This window comes from Poecile atricapillus, chromosome 5, assembly GCF_030490865.1.
Source record: "Poecile atricapillus isolate bPoeAtr1 chromosome 5, bPoeAtr1.hap1, whole genome shotgun sequence".
Lineage (NCBI taxonomy): Eukaryota > Metazoa > Chordata > Aves > Passeriformes > Paridae > Poecile > Poecile atricapillus.
Window position 1 is genome coordinate 38071214 of NC_081253.1, and position 20104 is coordinate 38091317.

A 20104-nucleotide genomic window follows, 5' to 3' on the forward strand; every position below is an offset into this window, starting at 1 on the left:
TGCACAGGAACAGCAGCAGAGTGTGCACAGAAACAGCAGCAGAGTGTGCACAGGAACAGCAGCAGGTGGCAGAGGTGAGGACTCCCGGGCTGCTGCTGTCACCCGGGGAGGGGGCTTGGCTGCCTCCTGCAGGCCTGGCACCTTGCCGGCTGCAGCCTCCTGCAGGCCTTGGCACACGAATGCGGCTCCTGTGCCCTGGCTTGTGGGGCCATCTGCGGGTCTCTGCTGCTCTCCAGGCCTCTTGGAAAACACTGCTTTGTGTGGCCAAGTTCATGCAGAGGAGGCGATTGAAGCAGCTGGTGAAGAAGGGACAGCTGTGGAAGTTCGCTGAGGTCCTGGTAAGGACGGCCTGGAAGGCCCAGCCTTAGCCTGAAGAAGCCCCCTGTCCCCGGCGCTCGGTGTATGGGGCTGGCAGCTGCGCCCCTGCCCAGTGCCGCAGCCGGGGGCCACACGGCTTCTTCTCCAGGCTCCTGTGGCCCTGAGCCGGCTGCCGATCGAGCCCCGAGTCACTGGGGCTGCGGGGCGGGCCGGCACCGCGGCTCCCCGGGCAGCAGCCGGCCCTCTGCCCCCTCCAGAGCCCGGCGCCAGCGGCTGCTGCCCTCAGGGCTGGGCGGGCACGGGAGGCCGGGACTGGCCGCAGGCAGTGCCCGGCCGAGGGGCAGAGCCCGTGCCAACCCTTCCCTCCTGCCGCTCTCTCCAGCTGGCACAGGACGAGAGCCGAGCGGCCGAGCAGCTGCGCCGGGCATTGCCATATCTGGATAGCCCGCAGGAGCCCCTGCGAGAGGCGGCCGTCAAGTTCATCGGTGAGCCACGAGCCCGGGGTCCTTCCCTGTCCTGCCACAGCAGGATCTGGGCCGGGGTCCGTGACAGGCTCTGTATTCCCAGGGATCGCAGGGCGGTACTTGAGGAAGCAACAGGAAGAGACCCAGCTCATCTACAAGGGTGAGGGCATGGGGCTATCAGCGGGGCTAGCGGGGGGAGCTGCAAGTCCTGGCCTGGCTGTGGAGGGCTCTGCTCCCTCTGCAGATGGGGGGCGGTGTGGGCAGAGCACACCGAGATTTCAGGGCCACGTGGGGCATTCATGGCCAGCAGCTTCGGGCTGATCCCCTCGGTCCCTGCTCCCTGCTGCCCATGGCAAGAGCCGGCTGGCACGGCCGTGGGAGGGGGCTCTCGTTGCGTCACCGCAGGTCTGGGATCTGACCGTGGCTCTCTTCGTCTCTCTTCCAGCCCTTCAGGACCTGACCGATGACATCAGCCCTGCCGTCTCAAGCTTGGCACATGAAACCGTGCAACTCTTAGCTGCACAGAGAGCTCCATACTCTCCAGGTTTCAGAAGGTGCAAGACCACTTCCAGAAGAGTGGGGGGTAGGAAGCCTCTTTTGTGGGGCAGTTTGTGCTGTGAACAACTAATCCCAGGAGCTCCATCTGCTCAGGCCACCTGAGCCTGCAGGGAAGACCTCATCTGGGCATGGAAATATGAAATTGCTGTTGTCATGCAGAGGTCCAGGAAATTTCTTTTGCTGCCCATGGTGCACAAGGGCATAGGGGAAGAGAGGAAAAAGGGTGCCTGTGCTCAGCAAGCTTCCCAGGCATGCAGTGGTACAGGGAAAATGGTCAGAAGCCCTTGGCCTGTGGTGGTTGTGCTGAAGGCACAAGCCCTGTCCCAGCCAGGAAGTGCCATCTGTGTCCTCGTGCCCGTGTGGTGCTGGCTGGGTTGCTGAGGGCTCCCAGGTGCCTCCTGATGCAGCTCCTCTGGAGCTCCTGTGGGGCTGTGGCGCTGCTGCCGGGCCGCGCTGGGGGAGACACTGAGGGAACAGGGCACTGGGAGGCTGTAAATGCATGAGGGAGCATGGAGGCCCTGACGGGACAGGGCCGTGGGAAGGCGTGAGGGGGATGTGTGGAGGCTGGAGGCTCCAAGGGGACAGGAGGCCCCTGAGGGGCCGGGGTGGTGGGAAGACCTGAGGAACTGGGTGTCTGAGGCCATAAGCAGCCCCAGGGCAGCCGCCTGGTTCCTGACACCCGGCTGATCTGGCGCTTCCCCAAAATGTCCCCCAGGCCTGCAGCAGAAGCCCTCGGGGCTGGCACAGCACCCCTCCAGGAGGGTGGGGACAGCCTGAGGTGTGCCCAGGCTGGGCTGGCTAGGGACATGCAGGGCAGGGTGGTGCTGCCAGGCCACGGCCACTGGGTGCTTGTGATAAGGGGCAGGGGCCAGAGGCAGGGCTGGCAGCCAGGCCAGGCCCTCGCGGCTGCCCAGGCCACGCTGCTGTGACCGAGGCCCCCCTGGCACAGAGGTCGGGGCCCACAGAGGTGCTGCCACCGTGGGGAGGGTGGTGATGTCTCCTCCAGCAGGGCTGCCCAGTCGCTGCTGCCCAAGCGGCTCTGGAGCCCACAGGAACAGCAGCAGAGTGTGCACAGGAACAGCAGCAGAGTGTGCACAGAAACAGCAGCAGAGTGTGCACAGGAACAGCAGCAGGTGGCAGAGGTGAGGACTCCCGGGCTGCTGCTGTCACCCGGGGAGGGGGCTTGGCTGCCTCCTGCAGGCCTGGCACCTTGCCGGCTGCAGCCTCCTGCAGGCCTTGGCACACGAATGCGGCTCCTGTGCCCTGGCTTGTGGGGCCATCTGCGGGTCTCTGCTGCTCTCCAGGCCTCTTGGAAAACACTGCTTTGTGTGGCCAAGTTCATGCAGAGGAGGCGATTGAAGCAGCTGGTGAAGAAGGGACAGCTGTGGAAGTTCGCTGAGGTCCTGGTAAGGACGGCCTGGAAGGCCCAGCCTTAGCCTGAAGAAGCCCCCTGTCCCCGGCGCTCGGTGTATGGGGCTGGCAGCTGCGCCCCTGCCCAGTGCCGCAGCCGGGGGCCACACGGCTTCTTCTCCAGGCTCCTGTGGCCCTGAGCCGGCTGCCGATCGAGCCCCGAGTCACTGGGGCTGCGGGGCGGGCCGGCACCGCGGCTCCCCGGGCAGCAGCCGGCCCTCTGCCCCCTCCAGAGCCCGGCGCCAGTGGCTGCTGCCCTCAGGGCTGGGCGGGCACGGGAGGCCGGGACTGGCCGCAGGCAGTGCCCGGCCGAGGGGCAGAGCCCGTGCCAACCCTTCCCTCCTGCCGCTCTCTCCAGCTGGCACAGGACGAGAGCCGAGCGGCCGAGCAGCTGCGCCGGGCATTGCCATATCTGGATAGCCCGCAGGAGCCCCTGCGAGAGGCGGCCGTCAAGTTCATCGGTGAGCCACGAGCCCGGGGTCCTTCCCTGTCCTGCCACAGCAGGATCTGGGCCGGGGTCCGTGACAGGCTCTGTATTCCCAGGGATCGCAGGGCGGTACTTGAGGAAGCAACAGGAAGAGACCCAGCTCATCTACAAGGGTGAGGGCATGGGGCTATCAGCGGGGCTAGCGGGGGGAGCTGCAAGTCCTGGCCTGGCTGTGGAGGGCTCTGCTCCCTCTGCAGATGGGGGGCGGTGTGGGCAGAGCACACCGAGATTTCAGGGCCACGTGGGGCATTCATGGCCAGCAGCTTCGGGCTGATCCCCTCGGTCCCTGCTCCCTGCTGCCCATGGCAAGAGCCGGCTGGCACGGCCGTGGGAGGGGGCTCTCGTTGCGTCACCGCAGGTCTGGGATCTGACCGTGGCTCTCTTCGTCTCTCTTCCAGCCCTTCAGGACCTGACCGATGACATCAGCCCTGCCGTCTCAAGCTTGGCACATGAAACCGTGCAACTCTTAGCTGCACAGAGAGCTCCATACTCTCCAGGTTTCAGAAGGTGCAAGACCACTTCCAGAAGAGTGGGGGGTAGGAAGCCTCTTTTGTGGGGCAGTTTGTGCTGTGAACAACTAATCCCAGGAGCTCCATCTGCTCAGGCCACCTGAGCCTGCAGGGAAGACCTCATCTGGGCATGGAAATATGAAATTGCTGTTGTCATGCAGAGGTCCAGGAAATTTCTTTTGCTGCCCATGGTGCACAAGGGCATAGGGGAAGAGAGGAAAAAGGGTGCCTGTGCTCAGCAAGCTTCCCAGGCATGCAGTGGTACAGGGAAAATGGTCAGAAGCCCTTGGCCTGTGGTGGTTGTGCTGAAGGCACAAGCCCTGTCCCAGCCAGGAAGTGCCATCTGTGTCCTCGTGCCCGTGTGGTGCTGGCTGGGTTGCTGAGGGCTCCCAGGTGCCTCCTGATGCAGCTCCTCTGGAGCTCCTGTGGGGCTGTGGCGCTGCTGCCGGGCCGCGCTGGGGGAGACACTGAGGGAACAGGGCACTGGGAGGCTGTAAATGCATGAGGGAGCATGGAGGCCCTGACGGGACAGGGCCGTGGGAAGGCGTGAGGGGGATGTGTGGAGGCTGGAGGCTCCAAGGGGACAGGAGGCCCCTGAGGGGCCGGGGTGGTGGGAAGACCTGAGGAACTGGGTGTCTGAGGCCATAAGCAGCCCCAGGGCAGCCGCCTGGTTCCTGACACCCGGCTGATCTGGCGCTTCCCCAAAATGTCCCCCAGGCCTGCAGCAGAAGCCCTCGGGGCTGGCACAGCACCCCTCCAGGAGGGTGGGGACAGCCTGAGGTGTGCCCAGGCTGGGCTGGCTGGGGACATGCAGGGCAGGGTGGTGCTGCCAGGCCACGGCCACTGGGTGCTTGTGATAAGGGGCAGGGGCCAGAGGCAGGGCTGGCAGCCAGGCCAGGCCCTCGCGGCTGCCCAGGCCACGCTGCTGTGACCGAGGCCCCCCTGGCACAGAGGTCGGGGCCCACAGAGGTGCTGCCACCGTGGGGAGGGTGGTGATGTCTCCTCCAGCAGGGCTGCCCAGTCGCTGCTGCCCAAGCGGCTCTGGAGCCCACAGGAACAGCAGCGGAGTGTGCACAGGAACAGCAGCAGAGTGTGCACAGGAACAGCAGCAGAGTGTGCACAGGAACAGCAGCAGGTGGCAGAGGTGAGGACTCCCGGGCTGCTGCTGTCACCTGGGGAGGGGGCTCGGCTGCCTCCTGCAAGCCTGGCACCTTGCCGGCTGCAGCCTCCTGCAGGCTTTGGCACACGAATGCGGCTCCTGTGCCCTGGCTTGGGGGGCCATCTGCGGGTCTCTGCTGCTCTCCAGGGCTCTTGGAAATCACTGCTTTGTGCGGCCAAGTTCATGCAGAGGAGGCGATTGAAGCAGCTGGTGAAGAAGGGACAGCTGTGGAAGTTCGCTGAGGTCCTGGTAAGGACGGCCTGGAAGGCCCAGCCTTAGCCTGAAGAAGCCCCCTGTCCCCGGCGCTCGGTGTATGGGGCTGGCAGCTGCGCCCCTGCCCAGTGCCGCAGCCGGGGGCCACACGGCTTCTTCTCCAGGCTCCTGTGGCCCTGAGCCGGCTGCCGATCGAGCCCCGAGTCACTGGGGCTGCGGGGCGGGGCGGGCCGGCACCGCGGTTCCCCGGGCGGCAGCCGGCCCTCTGCCCCCTCCAGAGCCCGGCGCCAGCGGCTGCTGCCCTCAGGGCTGGGCGGGCACGGGAGGCCGGGGCTGGCCGCAGGCAGTGCCCGGCCGAGGGGCAGAGCCCGCGCCAACCCTTCCCTCCTGCCGCTCTCTCCAGCTGGCACAGGACGAGAGCCGAGCGGCCGAGCAGCTGCGCCGGGCATTGCCATATCTGGATAGCCCGCAGGAGCCCCTGCGAGAGGCGGCCGTCAAGTTCATCGGTGAGCCACGAGCCCGGGGTCCTTCCCTGTCCTGCCACAGCAGGATCTGGGCCGGGGTCCGTGACAGGCTCTGTATTCCCAGGGATCGCAGGGCGGTACTTGAGGAAGCAACAGGAAGAGACCCAGCTCATCTACAAGGGTGAGGGCATGGGGCTATCAGCGGGGCTAGCGGGGGGAGCTGCAAGTCCTGGCCTGGCTGTGGAGGGCTCTGCTCCCTCTGCAGATGGGGGGCGGTGTGGGCAGAGCACACCGAGATTTCAGGGCCACGTGGGGCATTCATGGCCAGCAGCTTCGGGCTGATCCCCTCGGTCCCTGCTCCCTGCTGCCCATGGCAAGAGCCGGCTGGCAAGGCCGTGGGAGGGGGCTCTCGTTGCGTCACCGCAGGTCTGGGATCTGACCGTGGCTCTCTTCGTCTCTCTTCCAGCCCTTCAGGACCTGACCGATGACATCAGCCCTGCCGTCTCAAGCTTGGCACTTGAAACCGTGCAACTCTTAGCTGCACAGAGAGCTCCATACTCTCCAGGTTTCAGAAGGTGCAAGACCACTTCCAGAAGAGTGGGGGGTAGGAAGCCTCTTTTGTGGGGCAGTTTGTGCTGTGAACAACTAATCCCAGGAGCTCCATCTTGCTCAGGCCACCTGAGCCTGCAGGGAAGACCTCATCTGGGCATGGAAATATGAAATTGCTGTTGTCATGCAGAGGTCCAGGAAATTTCTTTTGCTGCCCATGGTGCACAGGGCATAGGGGAAGAGAGGAAAAAGGGTGCCTGTGCTCAGCAAGCTTCCCAGGCATGCAGTGGTACAGGGAAAATGGTCAGAAGCCCTTGGCCTGTGGTGGTTGTGCTGAAGGCACAAGCCCTGTCCCAGCCAGGAAGCGCCATCTGTGTCCTCGTGCCCGTGTGGTGCTGGCTGGGTTGCTGAGGGCTCCCAGGTGCCTCTTGATGCAGCTCCTCTGGAGCTCCTGTGGGGCTGTGGCGCTGCTGCCGGGCCGCGCTGGGGGAGACGCTGAGAGAACAGAGCACTGGGAGGCTGTAAATGCATGAGGGAGCATGGAGGCCCTGACGGGACAGGGCCGTGGGAAGGCGTGAGGGGGATGTGTGGAGGCTGGAGGCTCCAAGGGGACAGGAGGCCCCTGAGGGGCCAGGGTCGTGGGAAGACCTGAGGAACTGGGTGTCTGAGGCCATAAGCAGCCCCAGGGCAGCCGCCTGGTTCCTGACACCCGGCTGATCTGGCGCTTCCCCAAAATGTCCCCCAGGCCTGCAGCAGAAGCCCTCGGGGCTGGCACAGCACCCCTCCAGGAGGGTGGGGACAGCCTGAGGTGTGCCCAGGCTGGGCTGGCTGGGGACATGCAGGGCAGGGTGGTGCTGCCAGGCCACGGCCACTGGGTGCTTGTGATAAGGGGCAGGGGCCAGAGGCAGGGCTGGCGGCCAGGCCGGGCCCTCGCGGCTGCCCAGGCCACGCTGCTGTGGCCGAGGCCCCCCTGGCGCAGAGGTCGGGGCCCACAGAGGTGCTGCCACCGTGGGGAGGGTGGTGATGTCTCCTCCAGCAGGGCTGCCTAGTCGCTGCTGCCCAAGCGGCTCTGGAGCCCACAGGAACAGCAGCAGAGTGTGCACAGGAACAGCAGCAGAGTGTGCACAGAAACAGCAGCAGAGTGTGCACAGGAACAGCAGCAGGTGGCAGAGGTGAGGACTCCCGGGCTGCTGCTGTCACCCGGGGAGGGGGCTTGGCTGCCTCCTGCAGGCCTGGCACCTTGCCGGCTGCAGCCTCCTGCAGGCCTTGGCACACGAATGCGGCTCCTGTGCCCTGGCTTGTGGGGCCATCTGCGGGTCTCTGCTGCTCTCCAGGCCTCTTGGAAAACACTGCTTTGTGTGGCCAAGTTCATGCAGAGGAGGCGATTGAAGCAGCTGGTGAAGAAGGGACAGCTGTGGAAGTTCGCTGAGGTCCTGGTAAGGACGGCCTGGAAGGCCCAGCCTTAGCCTGAAGAAGCCCCCTGTCCCCGGCGCTCGGTGTATGGGGCTGGCAGCTGCGCCCCTGCCCAGTGCCGCAGCCGGGGGCCACACGGCTTCTTCTCCAGGCTCCTGTGGCCCTGAGCCGGCTGCCGATCGAGCCCCGAGTCACTGGGGCTGCGGGGCGGGCCGGCACCGCGGCTCCCCGGGCAGCAGCCGGCCCTCTGCCCCCTCCAGAGCCCGGCGCCAGCGGCTGCTGCCCTCAGGGCTGGGCGGGCACGGGAGGCCGGGACTGGCCGCAGGCAGTGCCCGGCCGAGGGGCAGAGCCCGTGCCAACCCTTCCCTCCTGCCGCTCTCTCCAGCTGGCACAGGACGAGAGCCGAGCGGCCGAGCAGCTGCGCCGGGCATTGCCATATCTGGATAGCCCGCAGGAGCCCCTGCGAGAGGCGGCCGTCAAGTTCATCGGTGAGCCACGAGCCCGGGGTCCTTCCCTGTCCTGCCACAGCAGGATCTGGGCCGGGGTCCGTGACAGGCTCTGTATTCCCAGGGATCGCAGGGCGGTACTTGAGGAAGCAACAGGAAGAGACCCAGCTCATCTACAAGGGTGAGGGCATGGGGCTATCAGCGGGGCTAGCGGGGGGAGCTGCAAGTCCTGGCCTGGCTGTGGAGGGCTCTGCTCCCTCTGCAGATGGGGGGCGGTGTGGGCAGAGCACACCGAGATTTCAGGGCCACGTGGGGCATTCATGGCCAGCAGCTTCGGGCTGATCCCCTCGGTCCCTGCTCCCTGCTGCCCATGGCAAGAGCCGGCTGGCAAGGCCGTGGGAGGGGGCTCTCGTTGCGTCACCGCAGGTCTGGGATCTGACCGTGGCTCTCTTCGTCTCTCTTCCAGCCCTTCAGGACCTGACCGATGACATCAGCCCTGCCGTCTCAAGCTTGGCACTTGAAACCGTGCAACTCTTAGCTGCACAGAGAGCTCCATACTCTCCAGGTTTCAGAAGGTGCAAGACCACTTCCAGAAGAGTGGGGGGTAGGAAGCCTCTTTTGTGGGGCAGTTTGTGCTGTGAACAACTAATCCCAGGAGCTCCATCTTGCTCAGGCCACCTGAGCCTGCAGGGAAGTCCTCATCTGGGCATGGAAATATGAAATTGCTGTTGTCATGCAGAGGTCCAGGAAATTTCTTTTGCTGCCCATGGTGCACAAGGGCATAGGGGAAGAGAGGAAAAAGGGTGCCTGTGCTCAGCAAGCTTCCCAGGCATGCAGTGGTACAGGGAAAATGGTCAGAAGCCCTTGGCCTGTGGTGGTTGTGCTGAAGGCACAAGCCCTGTCCCAGCCAGGAAGTGCCATCTGTGTCCTCGTGCCCGTGTGGTGCTGGCTGGGTTGCTGAGGGCTCCCAGGTGCCTCCTGATGCAGCTCCTCTGGAGCTCCTGTGGGGCTGTGGCGCTGCTGCCGGGCCGCGCTGGGGGAGACACTGAGGGAACAGGGCACTGGGAGGCTGTAAATGCATGAGGGAGCATGGAGGCCCTGACGGGACAGGGCCGTGGGAAGGCGTGAGGGGGATGTGTGGAGGCTGGAGGCTCCAAGGGGACAGGAGGCCCCTGAGGGGCCGGGGTGGTGGGAAGACCTGAGGAACTGGGTGTCTGAGGCCATAAGCAGCCCCAGGGCAGCCGCCTGGTTCCTGACACCCGGCTGATCTGGCGCTTCCCCAAAATGTCCCCCAGGCCTGCAGCAGAAGCCCTCGGGGCTGGCACAGCACCCCTCCAGGAGGGTGGGGACAGCCTGAGGTGTGCCCAGGCTGGGCTGGCTGGGGACATGCAGGGCAGGGTGGTGCTGCCAGGCCACGGCCACTGGGTGCTTGTGATAAGGGGCAGGGGCCAGAGGCAGGGCTGGCAGCCAGGCCAGGCCCTCGCGGCTGCCCAGGCCACGCTGCTGTGACCGAGGCCCCCCTGGCACAGAGGTCGGGGCCCACAGAGGTGCTGCCACCGTGGGGAGGGTGGTGATGTCTCCTCCAGCAGGGCTGCCCAGTCGCTGCTGCCCAAGCGGCTCTGGAGCCCACAGGAACAGCAGCGGAGTGTGCACAGGAACAGCAGCAGAGTGTGCACAGGAACAGCAGCAGAGTGTGCACAGGAACAGCAGCAGGTGGCAGAGGTGAGGACTCCCGGGCTGCTGCTGTCACCTGGGGAGGGGGCTCGGCTGCCTCCTGCAAGCCTGGCACCTTGCCGGCTGCAGCCTCCTGCAGGCTTTGGCACACGAATGCGGCTCCTGTGCCCTGGCTTGGGGGGCCATCTGCGGGTCTCTGCTGCTCTCCAGGGCTCTTGGAAATCACTGCTTTGTGCGGCCAAGTTCATGCAGAGGAGGCGATTGAAGCAGCTGGTGAAGAAGGGACAGCTGTGGAAGTTCGCTGAGGTCCTGGTAAGGACGGCCTGGAAGGCGCAGCCTTAGCCTGAAGAAGCCCCCTGTCCCCGGCGCTCGGTGTATGGGGCTGGCAGCTGCGCCCCTGCCCAGTGCCGCAGCCGGGGGCCACACGGCTTCTTCTCCAGGCTCCTGTGGCCCTGAGCCGGCTGCCGATCGAGCCCCGAGTCACTGGGGCTGCGGGGCGGGGCGGGCCGGCACCGCGGTTCCCCGGGCGGCAGCCGGCCCTCTGCCCCCTCCAGAGCCCGGCGCCAGCGGCTGCTGCCCTCAGGGCTGGGCGGGCACGGGAGGCCGGGGCTGGCCGCAGGCAGTGCCCGGCCGAGGGGCAGAGCCCGCGCCAACCCTTCCCTCCTGCCGCTCTCTCCAGCTGGCACAGGACGAGAGCCGAGCGGCCGAGCAGCTGCGCCGGGCATTGCCATATCTGGATAGCCCGCAGGAGCCCCTGCGAGAGGCGGCCGTCAAGTTCATCGGTGAGCCACGAGCCCGGGGTCCTTCCCTGTCCTGCCACAGCAGGATCTGGGCCGGGGTCCGTGACAGGCTCTGTATTCCCAGGGATCGCAGGGCGGTACTTGAGGAAGCAACAGGAAGAGACCCAGCTCATCTACAAGGGTGAGGGCATGGGGCTATCAGCGGGGCTAGCGGGGGGAGCTGCAAGTCCTGGCCTGGCTGTGGAGGGCTCTGCTCCCTCTGCAGATGGGGGGCGGTGTGGGCAGAGCACACCGAGATTTCAGGGCCACGTGGGGCATTCATGGCCAGCAGCTTCGGGCTGATCCCCTCGGTCCCTGCTCCCTGCTGCCCATGGCAAGAGCCGGCTGGCAAGGCCGTGGGAGGGGGCTCTCGTTGCGTCACCGCAGGTCTGGGATCTGACCGTGGCTCTCTTCGTCTCTCTTCCAGCCCTTCAGGACCTGACCGATGACATCAGCCCTGCCGTCTCAAGCTTGGCACTTGAAACCGTGCAACTCTTAGCTGCACAGAGAGCTCCATACTCTCCAGGTTTCAGAAGGTGCAAGACCACTTCCAGAAGAGTGGGGGGTAGGAAGCCTCTTTTGTGGGGCAGTTTGTGCTGTGAACAACTAATCCCAGGAGCTCCATCTTGCTCAGGCCACCTGAGCCTGCAGGGAAGTCCTCATCTGGGCATGGAAATATGAAATTGCTGTTGTCATGCAGAGGTCCAGGAAATTTCTTTTGCTGCCCATGGTGCACAGGGCATAGGGGAAGAGAGGAAAAAGGGTGCCTGTGCTCAGCAAGCTTCCCAGGCATGCAGTGGTACAGGGAAAATGGTCAGAAGCCCTTGGCCTGTGGTGGTTGTGCTGAAGGCACAAGCCCTGTCCCAGCCAGGAAGCGCCATCTGTGTCCTCGTGCCCGTGTGGTGCTGGCTGGGTTGCTGAGGGCTCCCAGGTGCCTCTTGATGCAGCTCCTCTGGAGCTCCTGTGGGGCTGTGGCGCTGCTGCCGGGCCGCGCTGGGGGAGACGCTGAGAGAACAGAGCACTGGGAGGCTGTAAATGCATGAGGGAGCATGGAGGCCCTGACGGGACAGGGCCGTGGGAAGGCGTGAGGGGGATGTGTGGAGGCTGGAGGCTCCAAGGGGACAGGAGGCCCCTGAGGGGCCGGGGTGGTGGGAAGACCTGAGGAACTGGGTGTCTGAGGCCATAAGCAGCCCCAGGGCAGCCGCCTGGTTCCTGACACCCGGCTGATCTGGCGCTTCCCCAAAATGTCCCCCAGGCCTGCAGCAGAAGCCCTCGGGGCTGGCACAGCACCCCTCCAGGAGGGTGGGGACAGCCTGAGGTGTGCCCAGGCTGGGCTGGCTGGGGACATGCAGGGCAGGGTGGTGCTGCCAGGCCACGGCCACTGGGTGCTTGTGATAAGGGGCAGGGGCCAGAGGCAGGGCTGGCGGCCAGGCCGGGCCCTCGCGGCTGCCCAGGCCACGCTGCTGTGGCCGAGGCCCCCCTGGCGCAGAGGTCGGGGCCCACAGAGGTGCTGCCACCGTGGGGAGGGTGGTGATGTCTCCTCCAGCAGGGCTGCCCAGTCGCTGCTGCCCAAGCGGCTCTGGAGCCCACAGGAACAGCAGCAGAGTGTGCACAGGAACAGCAGCAGAGTGTGCACAGAAACAGCAGCAGAGTGTGCACAGGAACAGCAGCAGGTGGCAGAGGTGAGGACTCCCGGGCTGCTGCTGTCACCCGGGGAGGGGGCTTGGCTGCCTCCTGCAGGCCTGGCACCTTGCCGGCTGCAGCCTCCTGCAGGCCTTGGCACACGAATGCGGCTCCTGTGCCCTGGCTTGTGGGGCCATCTGCGGGTCTCTGCTGCTCTCCAGGCCTCTTGGAAAACACTGCTTTGTGTGGCCAAGTTCATGCAGAGGAGGCGATTGAAGCAGCTGGTGAAGAAGGGACAGCTGTGGAAGTTCGCTGAGGTCCTGGTAAGGACGGCCTGGAAGGCCCAGCCTTAGCCTGAAGAAGCCCCCTGTCCCCGGCGCTCGGTGTATGGGGCTGGCAGCTGCGCCCCTGCCCAGTGCCGCAGCCGGGGGCCACACGGCTTCTTCTCCAGGCTCCTGTGGCCCTGAGCCGGCTGCCGATCGAGCCCCGAGTCACTGGGGCTGCGGGGCGGGCCGGCACCGCGGCTCCCCGGGCAGCAGCCGGCCCTCTGCCCCCTCCAGAGCCCGGCGCCAGCGGCTGCTGCCCTCAGGGCTGGGCGGGCACGGGAGGCCGGGGCTGGCCGCAGGCAGTGCCCGGCCGAGGGGCAGAGCCCGTGCCAACCCTTCCCTCCTGCCGCTCTCTCCAGCTGGCACAGGACGAGAGCCGAGCGGCCGAGCAGCTGCGCCGGGCATTGCCATATCTGGATAGCCCGCAGGAGCCCCTGCGAGAGGCGGCCGTCAAGTTCATCGGTGAGCCACGAGCCCGGGGTCCTTCCCTGTCCTGCCACAGCAGGATCTGGGCCGGGGTCCGTGACAGGCTCTGTATTCCCAGGGATCGCAGGGCGGTACTTGAGGAAGCAACAGGAAGAGACCCAGCTCATCTACAAGGGTGAGGGCATGGGGCTATCAGCGGGGCTAGCGGGGGGAGCTGCAAGTCCTGGCCTGGCTGTGGAGGGCTCTGCTCCCTCTGCAGATGGGGGGCGGTGTGGGCAGAGCACACCGAGATTTCAGGGCCACGTGGGGCATTCATGGCCAGCAGCTTTGGGCTGATCCCCTCGGTCCCTGCTCCCTGCTGCCCATGGCAAGAGCCGGCTGGCACGGCCGTGGGAGGGGGCTCTCGTTGCGTCACCGCAGGTCTGGGATCTGACCGTGGCTCTCTTCGTCTCTCTTCCAGCCCTTCAGGACCTGACCGATGACATCAGCCCTGCCGTCTCAAGCTTGGCACATGAAACCGTGCAACTCTTAGCTGCACAGAGAGCTCCATACTCTCCAGGTTTCAGAAGGTGCAAGACCACTTCCAGAAGAGTGGGGGGTAGGAAGCCTCTTTTGTGGGGCAGTTTGTGCTGTGAACAACTAATCCCAGGAGCTCCATCTGCTCAGGCCACCTGAGCCTGCAGGGAAGACCTCATCTGGGCATGGAAATATGAAATTGCTGTTGTCATGCAGAGGTCCAGGAAATTTCTTTTGCTGCCCATGGTGCACAAGGGCATAGGGGAAGAGAGGAAAAAGGGTGCCTGTGCTCAGCAAGCTTCCCAGGCATGCAGTGGTACAGGGAAAATGGTCAGAAGCCCTTGGCCTGTGGTGGTTGTGCTGAAGGCACAAGCCCTGTCCCAGCCAGGAAGTGCCATCTGTGTCCTCGTGCCCGTGTGGTGCTGGCTGGGTTGCTGAGGGCTCCCAGGTGCCTCCTGATGCAGCTCCTCTGGAGCTCCTGTGGGGCTGTGGCGCTGCTGCCGGGCCGCGCTGGGGGAGACACTGAGGGAACAGGGCACTGGGAGGCTGTAAATGCATGAGGGAGCATGGAGGCCCTGACGGGACAGGGCCGTGGGAAGGCGTGAGGGGGATGTGTGGAGGCTGGAGGCTCCAAGGGGACAGGAGGCCCCTGAGGGGCCGGGGTGGTGGGAAGACCTGAGGAACTGGGTGTCTGAGGCCATAAGCAGCCCCAGGGCAGCCGCCTGGTTCCTGACACCCGGCTGATCTGGCGCTTCCCCAAAATGTCCCCCAGGCCTGCAGCAGAAGCCCTCGGGGCTGGCACAGCACCCCTCCAGGAGGGTGGGGACAGCCTGAGGTGTGCCCAGGCTGGGCTGGCTGGGGACATGCAGGGCAGGGTGGTGCTGCCAGGCCACGGCCACTGGGTGCTTGTGATAAGGGGCAGGGGCCAGAGGCAGGGCTGGCAGCCAGGCCAGGCCCTCGCGGCTGCCCAGGCCACGCTGCTGTGACCGAGGCCCCCCTGGCACAGAGGTTGGGGCCCACAGAGGTGCTGCCACCGTGGGGAGGGTGGTGATGTCTCCTCCAGCAGGGCTGCCCAGTCGCTGCTGCCCAAGCGGCTCTGGAGCCCACAGGAACAGCAGCGGAGTGTGCACAGGAACAGCAGCAGAGTGTGCACAGGAACAGCAGCAGAGTGTGCACAGGAACAGCAGCAGGTGGCAGAGGTGAGGACTCCCGGGCTGCTGCTGTCACCTGGGGAGGGGGCTCGGCTGCCTCCTGCAAGCCTGGCACCTTGCCGGCTGCAGCCTCCTGCAGGCTTTGGCACACGAATGCGGCTCCTGTGCCCTGGCTTGGGGGGCCATCTGCGGGTCTCTGCTGCTCTCCAGGGCTCTTGGAAATCACTGCTTTGTGCGGCCAAGTTCATGCAGAGGAGGCGATTGAAGCAGCTGGTGAAGAAGGGACAGCTGTGGAAGTTCGCTGAGGTCCTGGTAAGGACGGCCTGGAAGGCCCAGCCTTAGCCTGAAGAAGCCCCCTGTCCCCGGCGCTCGGTGTATGGGGCTGGCAGCTGCGCCCCTGCCCAGTGCCGCAGCCGGGGGCCACACGGCTTCTTCTCCAGGCTCCTGTGGCCCTGAGCCGGCTGCCGATGGAGCCCCGAGTCACTGGGGCTGTGGGGCGGGGCCAGGCGGCACCGCGGCTCCCCGGGCAGCAGCCGGCCCTCTGCCCCCTCCAGAGCCCGGCGCCAGCGGCTGCTGCCCTCAGGGCTGGGCGGGCACGGGAGGCCGGGGCTGGCCGCAGGCAGTGCCCGGCCGAGGGGCAGAGCCCGTGCCAACCCTTCCCTCCTGCCGCTCTCTCCAGCTGGCACAGGACGAGAGCCGAGCGGCCGAGCAGCTGCGCCGGGCATTGCCATATCTGGATAGCCCGCAGGAGCCCCTGCGAGAGGCGGCCGTCAAGTTCATCGGTGAGCCACGAGCCCGGGGTCCTTCCCTGTCCTGCCACAGCAGGATCTGGGCCGGGGTCCGTGACAGGCTCTGTATTCCCAGGGATCGCAGGGCGGTACTTGAGGAAGCAACAGGAAGAGACCCAGCTCATCTACAAGGGTGAGGGCATGGGGCTATCAGCGGGGCTAGCGGGGGGAGCTGCAAGTCCTGGCCTGGCTGTGGAGGGCTCTGCTCCCTCTGCAGATGGGGGGCGGTGTGGGCAGAGCACACCGAGATTTCAGGGCCACGTGGGGCATTCATGGCCAGCAGCTTCGGGCTGATCCCCTCGGTCCCTGCTCCCTGCTGCCCATGGCAAGAGCCGGCTGGCACGGCCGTGGGAGGGGGCTCTCGTTGCGTCACCGCAGGTCTGGGATCTGACCGTGGCTCTCTTCGTCTCTCTTCCAGCCCTTCAGGACCTGACCGATGACATCAGCCCTGCCGTCTCAAGCTTGGCACTTGAAACCGTGCAACTCTTAGCTGCACAGAGAGCTCCATACTCTCCAGGTTTCAGAAGGTGCAAGACCACTTCCAGAAGAGTGGGGGGTAGGAAGCCTCTTTTGTGGGGCAGTTTGTGCTGTGAACAACTAATCCCAGGAGCTCCATCTGCTCAGGCCACCTGAGCCTGCAGGGAAGACCTCATCTGGGCATGGAAATATGAAATTGCTGTTGTCATGCAGAGGTCCAGGAAATTTCTTTTGCTGCCCATGGTGCACAGGGCATAGGGGAAGAGAGGAATAACGGTGCCTGTGCTCAGCAAGCTTCCCAGGCATGCAGTGGTACAGGGAAAATGGTCAGAAGCCCTTAGCCTGTGGTGGTTGTGCTGAAGGCACAAGCCCTGTCCCAGCCAGGAAGCGCCATCTGTGTCCTCGTGCCCGTGTGGTGCTGGCTGGGTTGCTGAGGGCTCCCAGGTGCCTCCTGATGCAGCTCCTCTGGAGCTCCTGTGGGGCTGTGGCGCTGCTGCCGGGCCGCGCTGGGGGAGACGCTTAGAGAACAGAGCACTGGGAGGCTGTAAATGCATGAGGGAGCATGGAGGCCCTGACGGGACAGGGCCGTGGGAAGGCGTGAGGGGGATGTGTGGAGGCTGGAGGCTCCAAGGGGACAGGAGGCCCCTGAGGGGCCGGGGTGGTGGGAAGACCTGAGGAACTGGGTGTCTGAGGCCATAAGCAGCCCCAGGGCAGCCGCCTGGTTCCTGACACCCGGCTGATCTGGCGCTTCCCCAAAATGTCCCCCAGGCCTGCAGCAGAAGCCCTCGGGGCTGGCGCAGCACCCCTCCAGGAGGGTGGGGACAGCCTGAGGTGTGCCCAGGCTGGGCTGGCTGGGGACATGCAGGGAAGGGTGGTGCTGCCAGGCCACGGCCACTGGGTGCTTATGATAAGGGGCAGGGGCCAAAGGCAGGGCTGGCGGCCAGGCCGGGCCCTCGCGGCTGCCCAGGCAACGCTGCTGTGACCGAGGCCCCCCTGGCACAGAGGTCGGGGCCCACAGAGGTGCTGCCACCGTGGGGAGGGTGGTGATGTCTCCTCCAGCAGGGCTGCCCAGTCGCTGCTGCCCAAGCAGCTCTGGAGCCCACAGGAACAGCAGCAGAGTGTGCACAGGAACAGCAGCAGAGTGTGCACAGAAACAGCAGCAGAGTGTGCACAGGAACAGCAGCAGGTGGCAGAGGTGAGGACTCCCGGGCTGCTGCTGTCACCCGGGGAGGGGGCTCGGCTGCCTCCTGCAGGCCTGGCACCTTGCCGGCTGCAGCCTCCTGCAGGCCTTGGCACACGAATGCGGCTCCTGTGCCCTGGCTTGGGGGGCCATCTGCGGGTCTCTGCTGCTCTCCAGGCCTCTTGGAAAACACTGCTTTGTGTGGCCAAGTTCATGCAGTGGAGGCGATTGAAGCAGCTGGTGAAGAAGGGACAGCTGTGGAAGTTCGCTGAGGTCCTGGTAAGGACTGCCTGGAAGGCCCAGCCTTAGCCTGGAGAAGCCCCCTGTCCCCGGCGCTCGGTGTATGGGGCTGGCAGCTGCGCCCCTGCCCAGTGCCACAGCCGGGGGCCACACGGCTTCTTCTCCAGGCTCCTGTGGCCCTGAGCCGGCTGCCGATGGAGCCCCGAGTCACTGGGGCTGCGGGGCGGGCCGGCACCGCGGCTCCCCGGGCAGCAGCCGGCCCTCTGCCCCCTCCAGAGCCCGGCGCCAGCGGCTGCTGCCCTCAGGGCTGGGCGGGCACGGGAGGCCGGGGCTGGCCGCAGGCAGTGCCCGGCCGAGGGGCAGAGCCCGCGCCAACCCTTCCCTCCTGCCGCTCTCTCCAGCTGGCACAGGACGAGAGCCGAGCGGCCGAGCAGCTGCGCCCAGGCATTGCCATATCTGGATAGCCCGCAGGAGCCCCTGCGAGAGGCGGCCATCAAGTTCATCGGTGAGCCACGAGCCCGGGGTCCTTCCCTGTCCTGCCACAGCAGGATCTGGGCCGGGGTCCGTGACAGGCTCTGTATTCCCAGGGATCGCAGGGCGGTACTTGAGGAAGCAACAGGAAGAGACCCAGCTCATCTACAAGGGTGAGGGCATGGGGCTATCAGCGGGGCTAGCAGGGGGAGCTGCAAGTCCTGGCCTGGCTGTGGAGGGCTCTGCTCCCTCTGCAGATGGGGGGCGGTGTGGGCAGAGCACACCGAGATTTCAGGGCCACGTGGGGCATTCATGGCCAGCAGCTTCGGGCTGATCCCCTCGTTCCCTGCTCCCTGCTGCCCATGGCAAGAGCCGGCTGGCATGGCCGTGGGAGGGGGCTCTCGTTGCGTCACCGCAGGTCTGGGATCTGACCGTGGCTCTCTTCGTCTCTCTTCCAGCCCTTCAGGACCTGACCGATGACATCAGCCCTGCCGTCTCAAGCTTGGCACTTGAAACCGTGCAACTCTTAGCTGCACAGAGAGCTCCATACTCTCCAGGTTTCAGAAGGTGCAAGACCACTTCCAGAAGAGTGGGGGGTAGGAAGCCTCTTTTGTGGGGCAGTTTGTGCTGTGAACAACTAATCCCAGGAGCTCCATCTGCTCAGGCCACCTGAGCCTGCAGGGAAGACCTCATCTGGGCATGGAAATATGAAATTGCTGTTGTCATGCAGAGGTCCAGGAAATTTCTTTTGCTGCCCATGGTGCACAGGGCATAGGGGAAGAGAGGAAAAAGGGTGCCTGTGCTCAGCAAGCTTCCCAGGCATGCAGTGGTACAGGGAAAATGATCAGAAGCCCTTGGCCTGTGGTGGTTGTGCTGAAGGCACAAGGCCTGTCCCAGCCAGGAAGCGCCATCTGTGTCCTCGTGCCCGTGTGGTGCTGGCTGGGTTGCTAAGGGCTCCCAGGTGCCTCCTGATGCAGCTCCTCTGGAGCTCCTGTGGGGCTGTGGCGCTGCTGCCGGGCCGCGCTGGGGGAGACGCTGAGGGAACAGGGCACTGGGAGGCTGTAAATGCATGAGGGAGCATGGAGGCCCTGACGGGACAGGGCCGTGGGAAGGCGTGAGGGGGATGTGTGGAGGCTGGAGGCTCCAAGGGGACAGGAGGCCCCTGAGGGGCCGGGGTGGTGGGAAGACATGAGGAACTGGGTTTCAGAGGCCATAAGCAGCCCCTGAGCAGCCCAGAGCTCGGCTGGTGTGGCAGGTCTTCCTCGTGGGGACTCTGCCACACTTGCTGATTTCAGTGCTGCCAGGCCCCTGTACAGATTCTGTGCAAGGCCCCGTGCCCTTCCTGCTGCGGCTGCCTCGGCAGCCTTGGGGGCTCCTTCTGCTGCCCTGAGCCTGCAGAGCAGGGCAGCGTTTGCTGATGGTTTGAGGTGTTCCTAAAGATCCTGTCAGGCTGTCTTAGACACTTTGGGCAAGGGATTCCTTCCAACCTGGGCCACTTTGCGTGGGATGGGGTGGGGGTAGCACAAGGGCAGGTGACAGTGTGTGCAAGGACCCTTCATGACACGTGGTGACATAGGGGCTGGTGGTGACAGGTCCATGCCACAGTGCTCGGTGCACGCGACGGGACAGGACGTGCCAGAGCAATGCTGTGAGGAGCCCCCGCACAGCGCACTTGTTTGTGTCTGACCCAGAGCTTCTCTGAGCCGTCATTCTTGCAGGTGACCTCGAGGCCAGACCACAGCACTTGGTGACCTGTGGCCTTGCCGAGGCTTCTCTTCTTAAGGTGCCCTCGAGGGCAGACTCTGGGACCTGGTGAACCGGAGCTTTTCTGAGGCATCGCCCATCCCTGCAGTCACTGCCCTTGAGACCAGAGCACAATCCTTGATGAGGAGCCTCCTGTCCTTGTGGCAGGAGCCCTCAAGACCCGAGTGCAGGACTTGGTGTCCTGCAGTCTTGCCAGGACTTGAGTCTTGCAGGTGCCTTCCAGGCACAACTGCAGGACTTGCTGCCTCGGAGCTTTTCCAAGGCATCTCTCTTGCAAGTACCATAAATCCAGGCAGTGCCATGGAGCAGGGACCCCCAGGAGTGCCCAAGTTGGCCTGGGTTGAGGAGGAGGAAGGAGAAGGCCCTGGAGCTGCCCCAGCACAGGAGACCAAAAAGGTGCAGCAGTTCCAGCCACTGCAGGAAGGTGAGTGGCAGAGCTGGGCAACAGGGCTCTGCCTGTGGCTGGCTTGGCCCCATCCCCATCCCCATCCCCATCCCATCCCATCCCATCCCATCCCATCCCATCCCATCCCATCCCATCCCAGGTGGTCAAAGGTTGAATTTGATGGTCAAAGTTTCGACTTCAAGTCCCAACGTTGGATTTGGTTGTCAAAGGTTGTATTTATTTGTCAAAAGTTGGATTTGAAGGTCAAAAGTGTGATTGAAAGGTCTCAGTTTTTAGTTGATGGTCAAAGGTTG

General features: G+C 65.1%; 1 protein-coding gene and 4 long non-coding RNA genes across 5 annotated transcripts; all 5 read left to right on the plus strand.

Moving 5' to 3' along the window:
• Positions 1–276: 276 nt before the first annotated feature.
• LOC131579977 (uncharacterized) lies at positions 277–1258 on the plus strand. The gene is made up of 4 exons (XR_009277789.1): positions 277–338; positions 701–803; positions 886–942; positions 1228–1258. It is a non-coding gene; the product is annotated as an uncharacterized LOC131579977 (long non-coding RNA).
• Positions 1259–2684: 1426 nt separating this feature from the next.
• On the plus strand, positions 2685–3666 carry LOC131579978 (uncharacterized). Its single transcript, XR_009277790.1, has 4 exons — positions 2685–2746; positions 3109–3211; positions 3294–3350; positions 3636–3666. It is a non-coding gene; the product is annotated as an uncharacterized LOC131579978 (long non-coding RNA).
• A 1422-nt stretch (positions 3667–5088) lies between these two features.
• On the plus strand, positions 5089–11124 carry LOC131579944 (uncharacterized). The gene is made up of 13 exons (XM_058840532.1): positions 5089–5154; positions 5522–5624; positions 5707–5763; positions 6049–6219; positions 7076–7128; positions 7466–7567; positions 7930–8032; positions 8115–8171; positions 8457–8627; positions 9804–9976; positions 10344–10446; positions 10529–10585; positions 10871–11124. The coding sequence occupies exons 1-13, from the start codon at positions 5089–5091 to the stop codon at positions 11122–11124; spliced, it is 1470 nt and encodes a 489-aa protein (XP_058696515.1).
• A 1203-nt stretch (positions 11125–12327) lies between these two features.
• Positions 12328–13309, plus strand: LOC131579979 (uncharacterized). The gene is made up of 4 exons (XR_009277791.1): positions 12328–12389; positions 12752–12854; positions 12937–12993; positions 13279–13309. It is a non-coding gene; the product is annotated as an uncharacterized LOC131579979 (long non-coding RNA).
• A 1426-nt stretch (positions 13310–14735) lies between these two features.
• LOC131579975 (uncharacterized) lies at positions 14736–15966 on the plus strand. Its single transcript, XR_009277787.1, has 4 exons — positions 14736–14797; positions 15165–15267; positions 15350–15406; positions 15692–15966. It is a non-coding gene; the product is annotated as an uncharacterized LOC131579975 (long non-coding RNA).
• Positions 15967–20104: the final 4138 nt, after the last annotated feature.

Bases quoted from the DNA above. Each gene is read 5' to 3' on its own strand.
- LOC131579944 (XM_058840532.1), top strand. From the start codon at position 5,089: ATGCAGAGGAGGCGATTGAAGCAGCTGGTGAAGAAGGGACAGCTGTGG. The intron at 5,155-5,521 runs GTAAGGACGGCC...CGCTCTCTCCAG, and splicing joins GGAAGTTCGCTGAGGTCCTG to CTGGCACAGGACGAGAGCCG. The intron at 9,977-10,343 runs GTAAGGACGGCC...CGCTCTCTCCAG, and splicing joins GGAAGTTCGCTGAGGTCCTG to CTGGCACAGGACGAGAGCCG.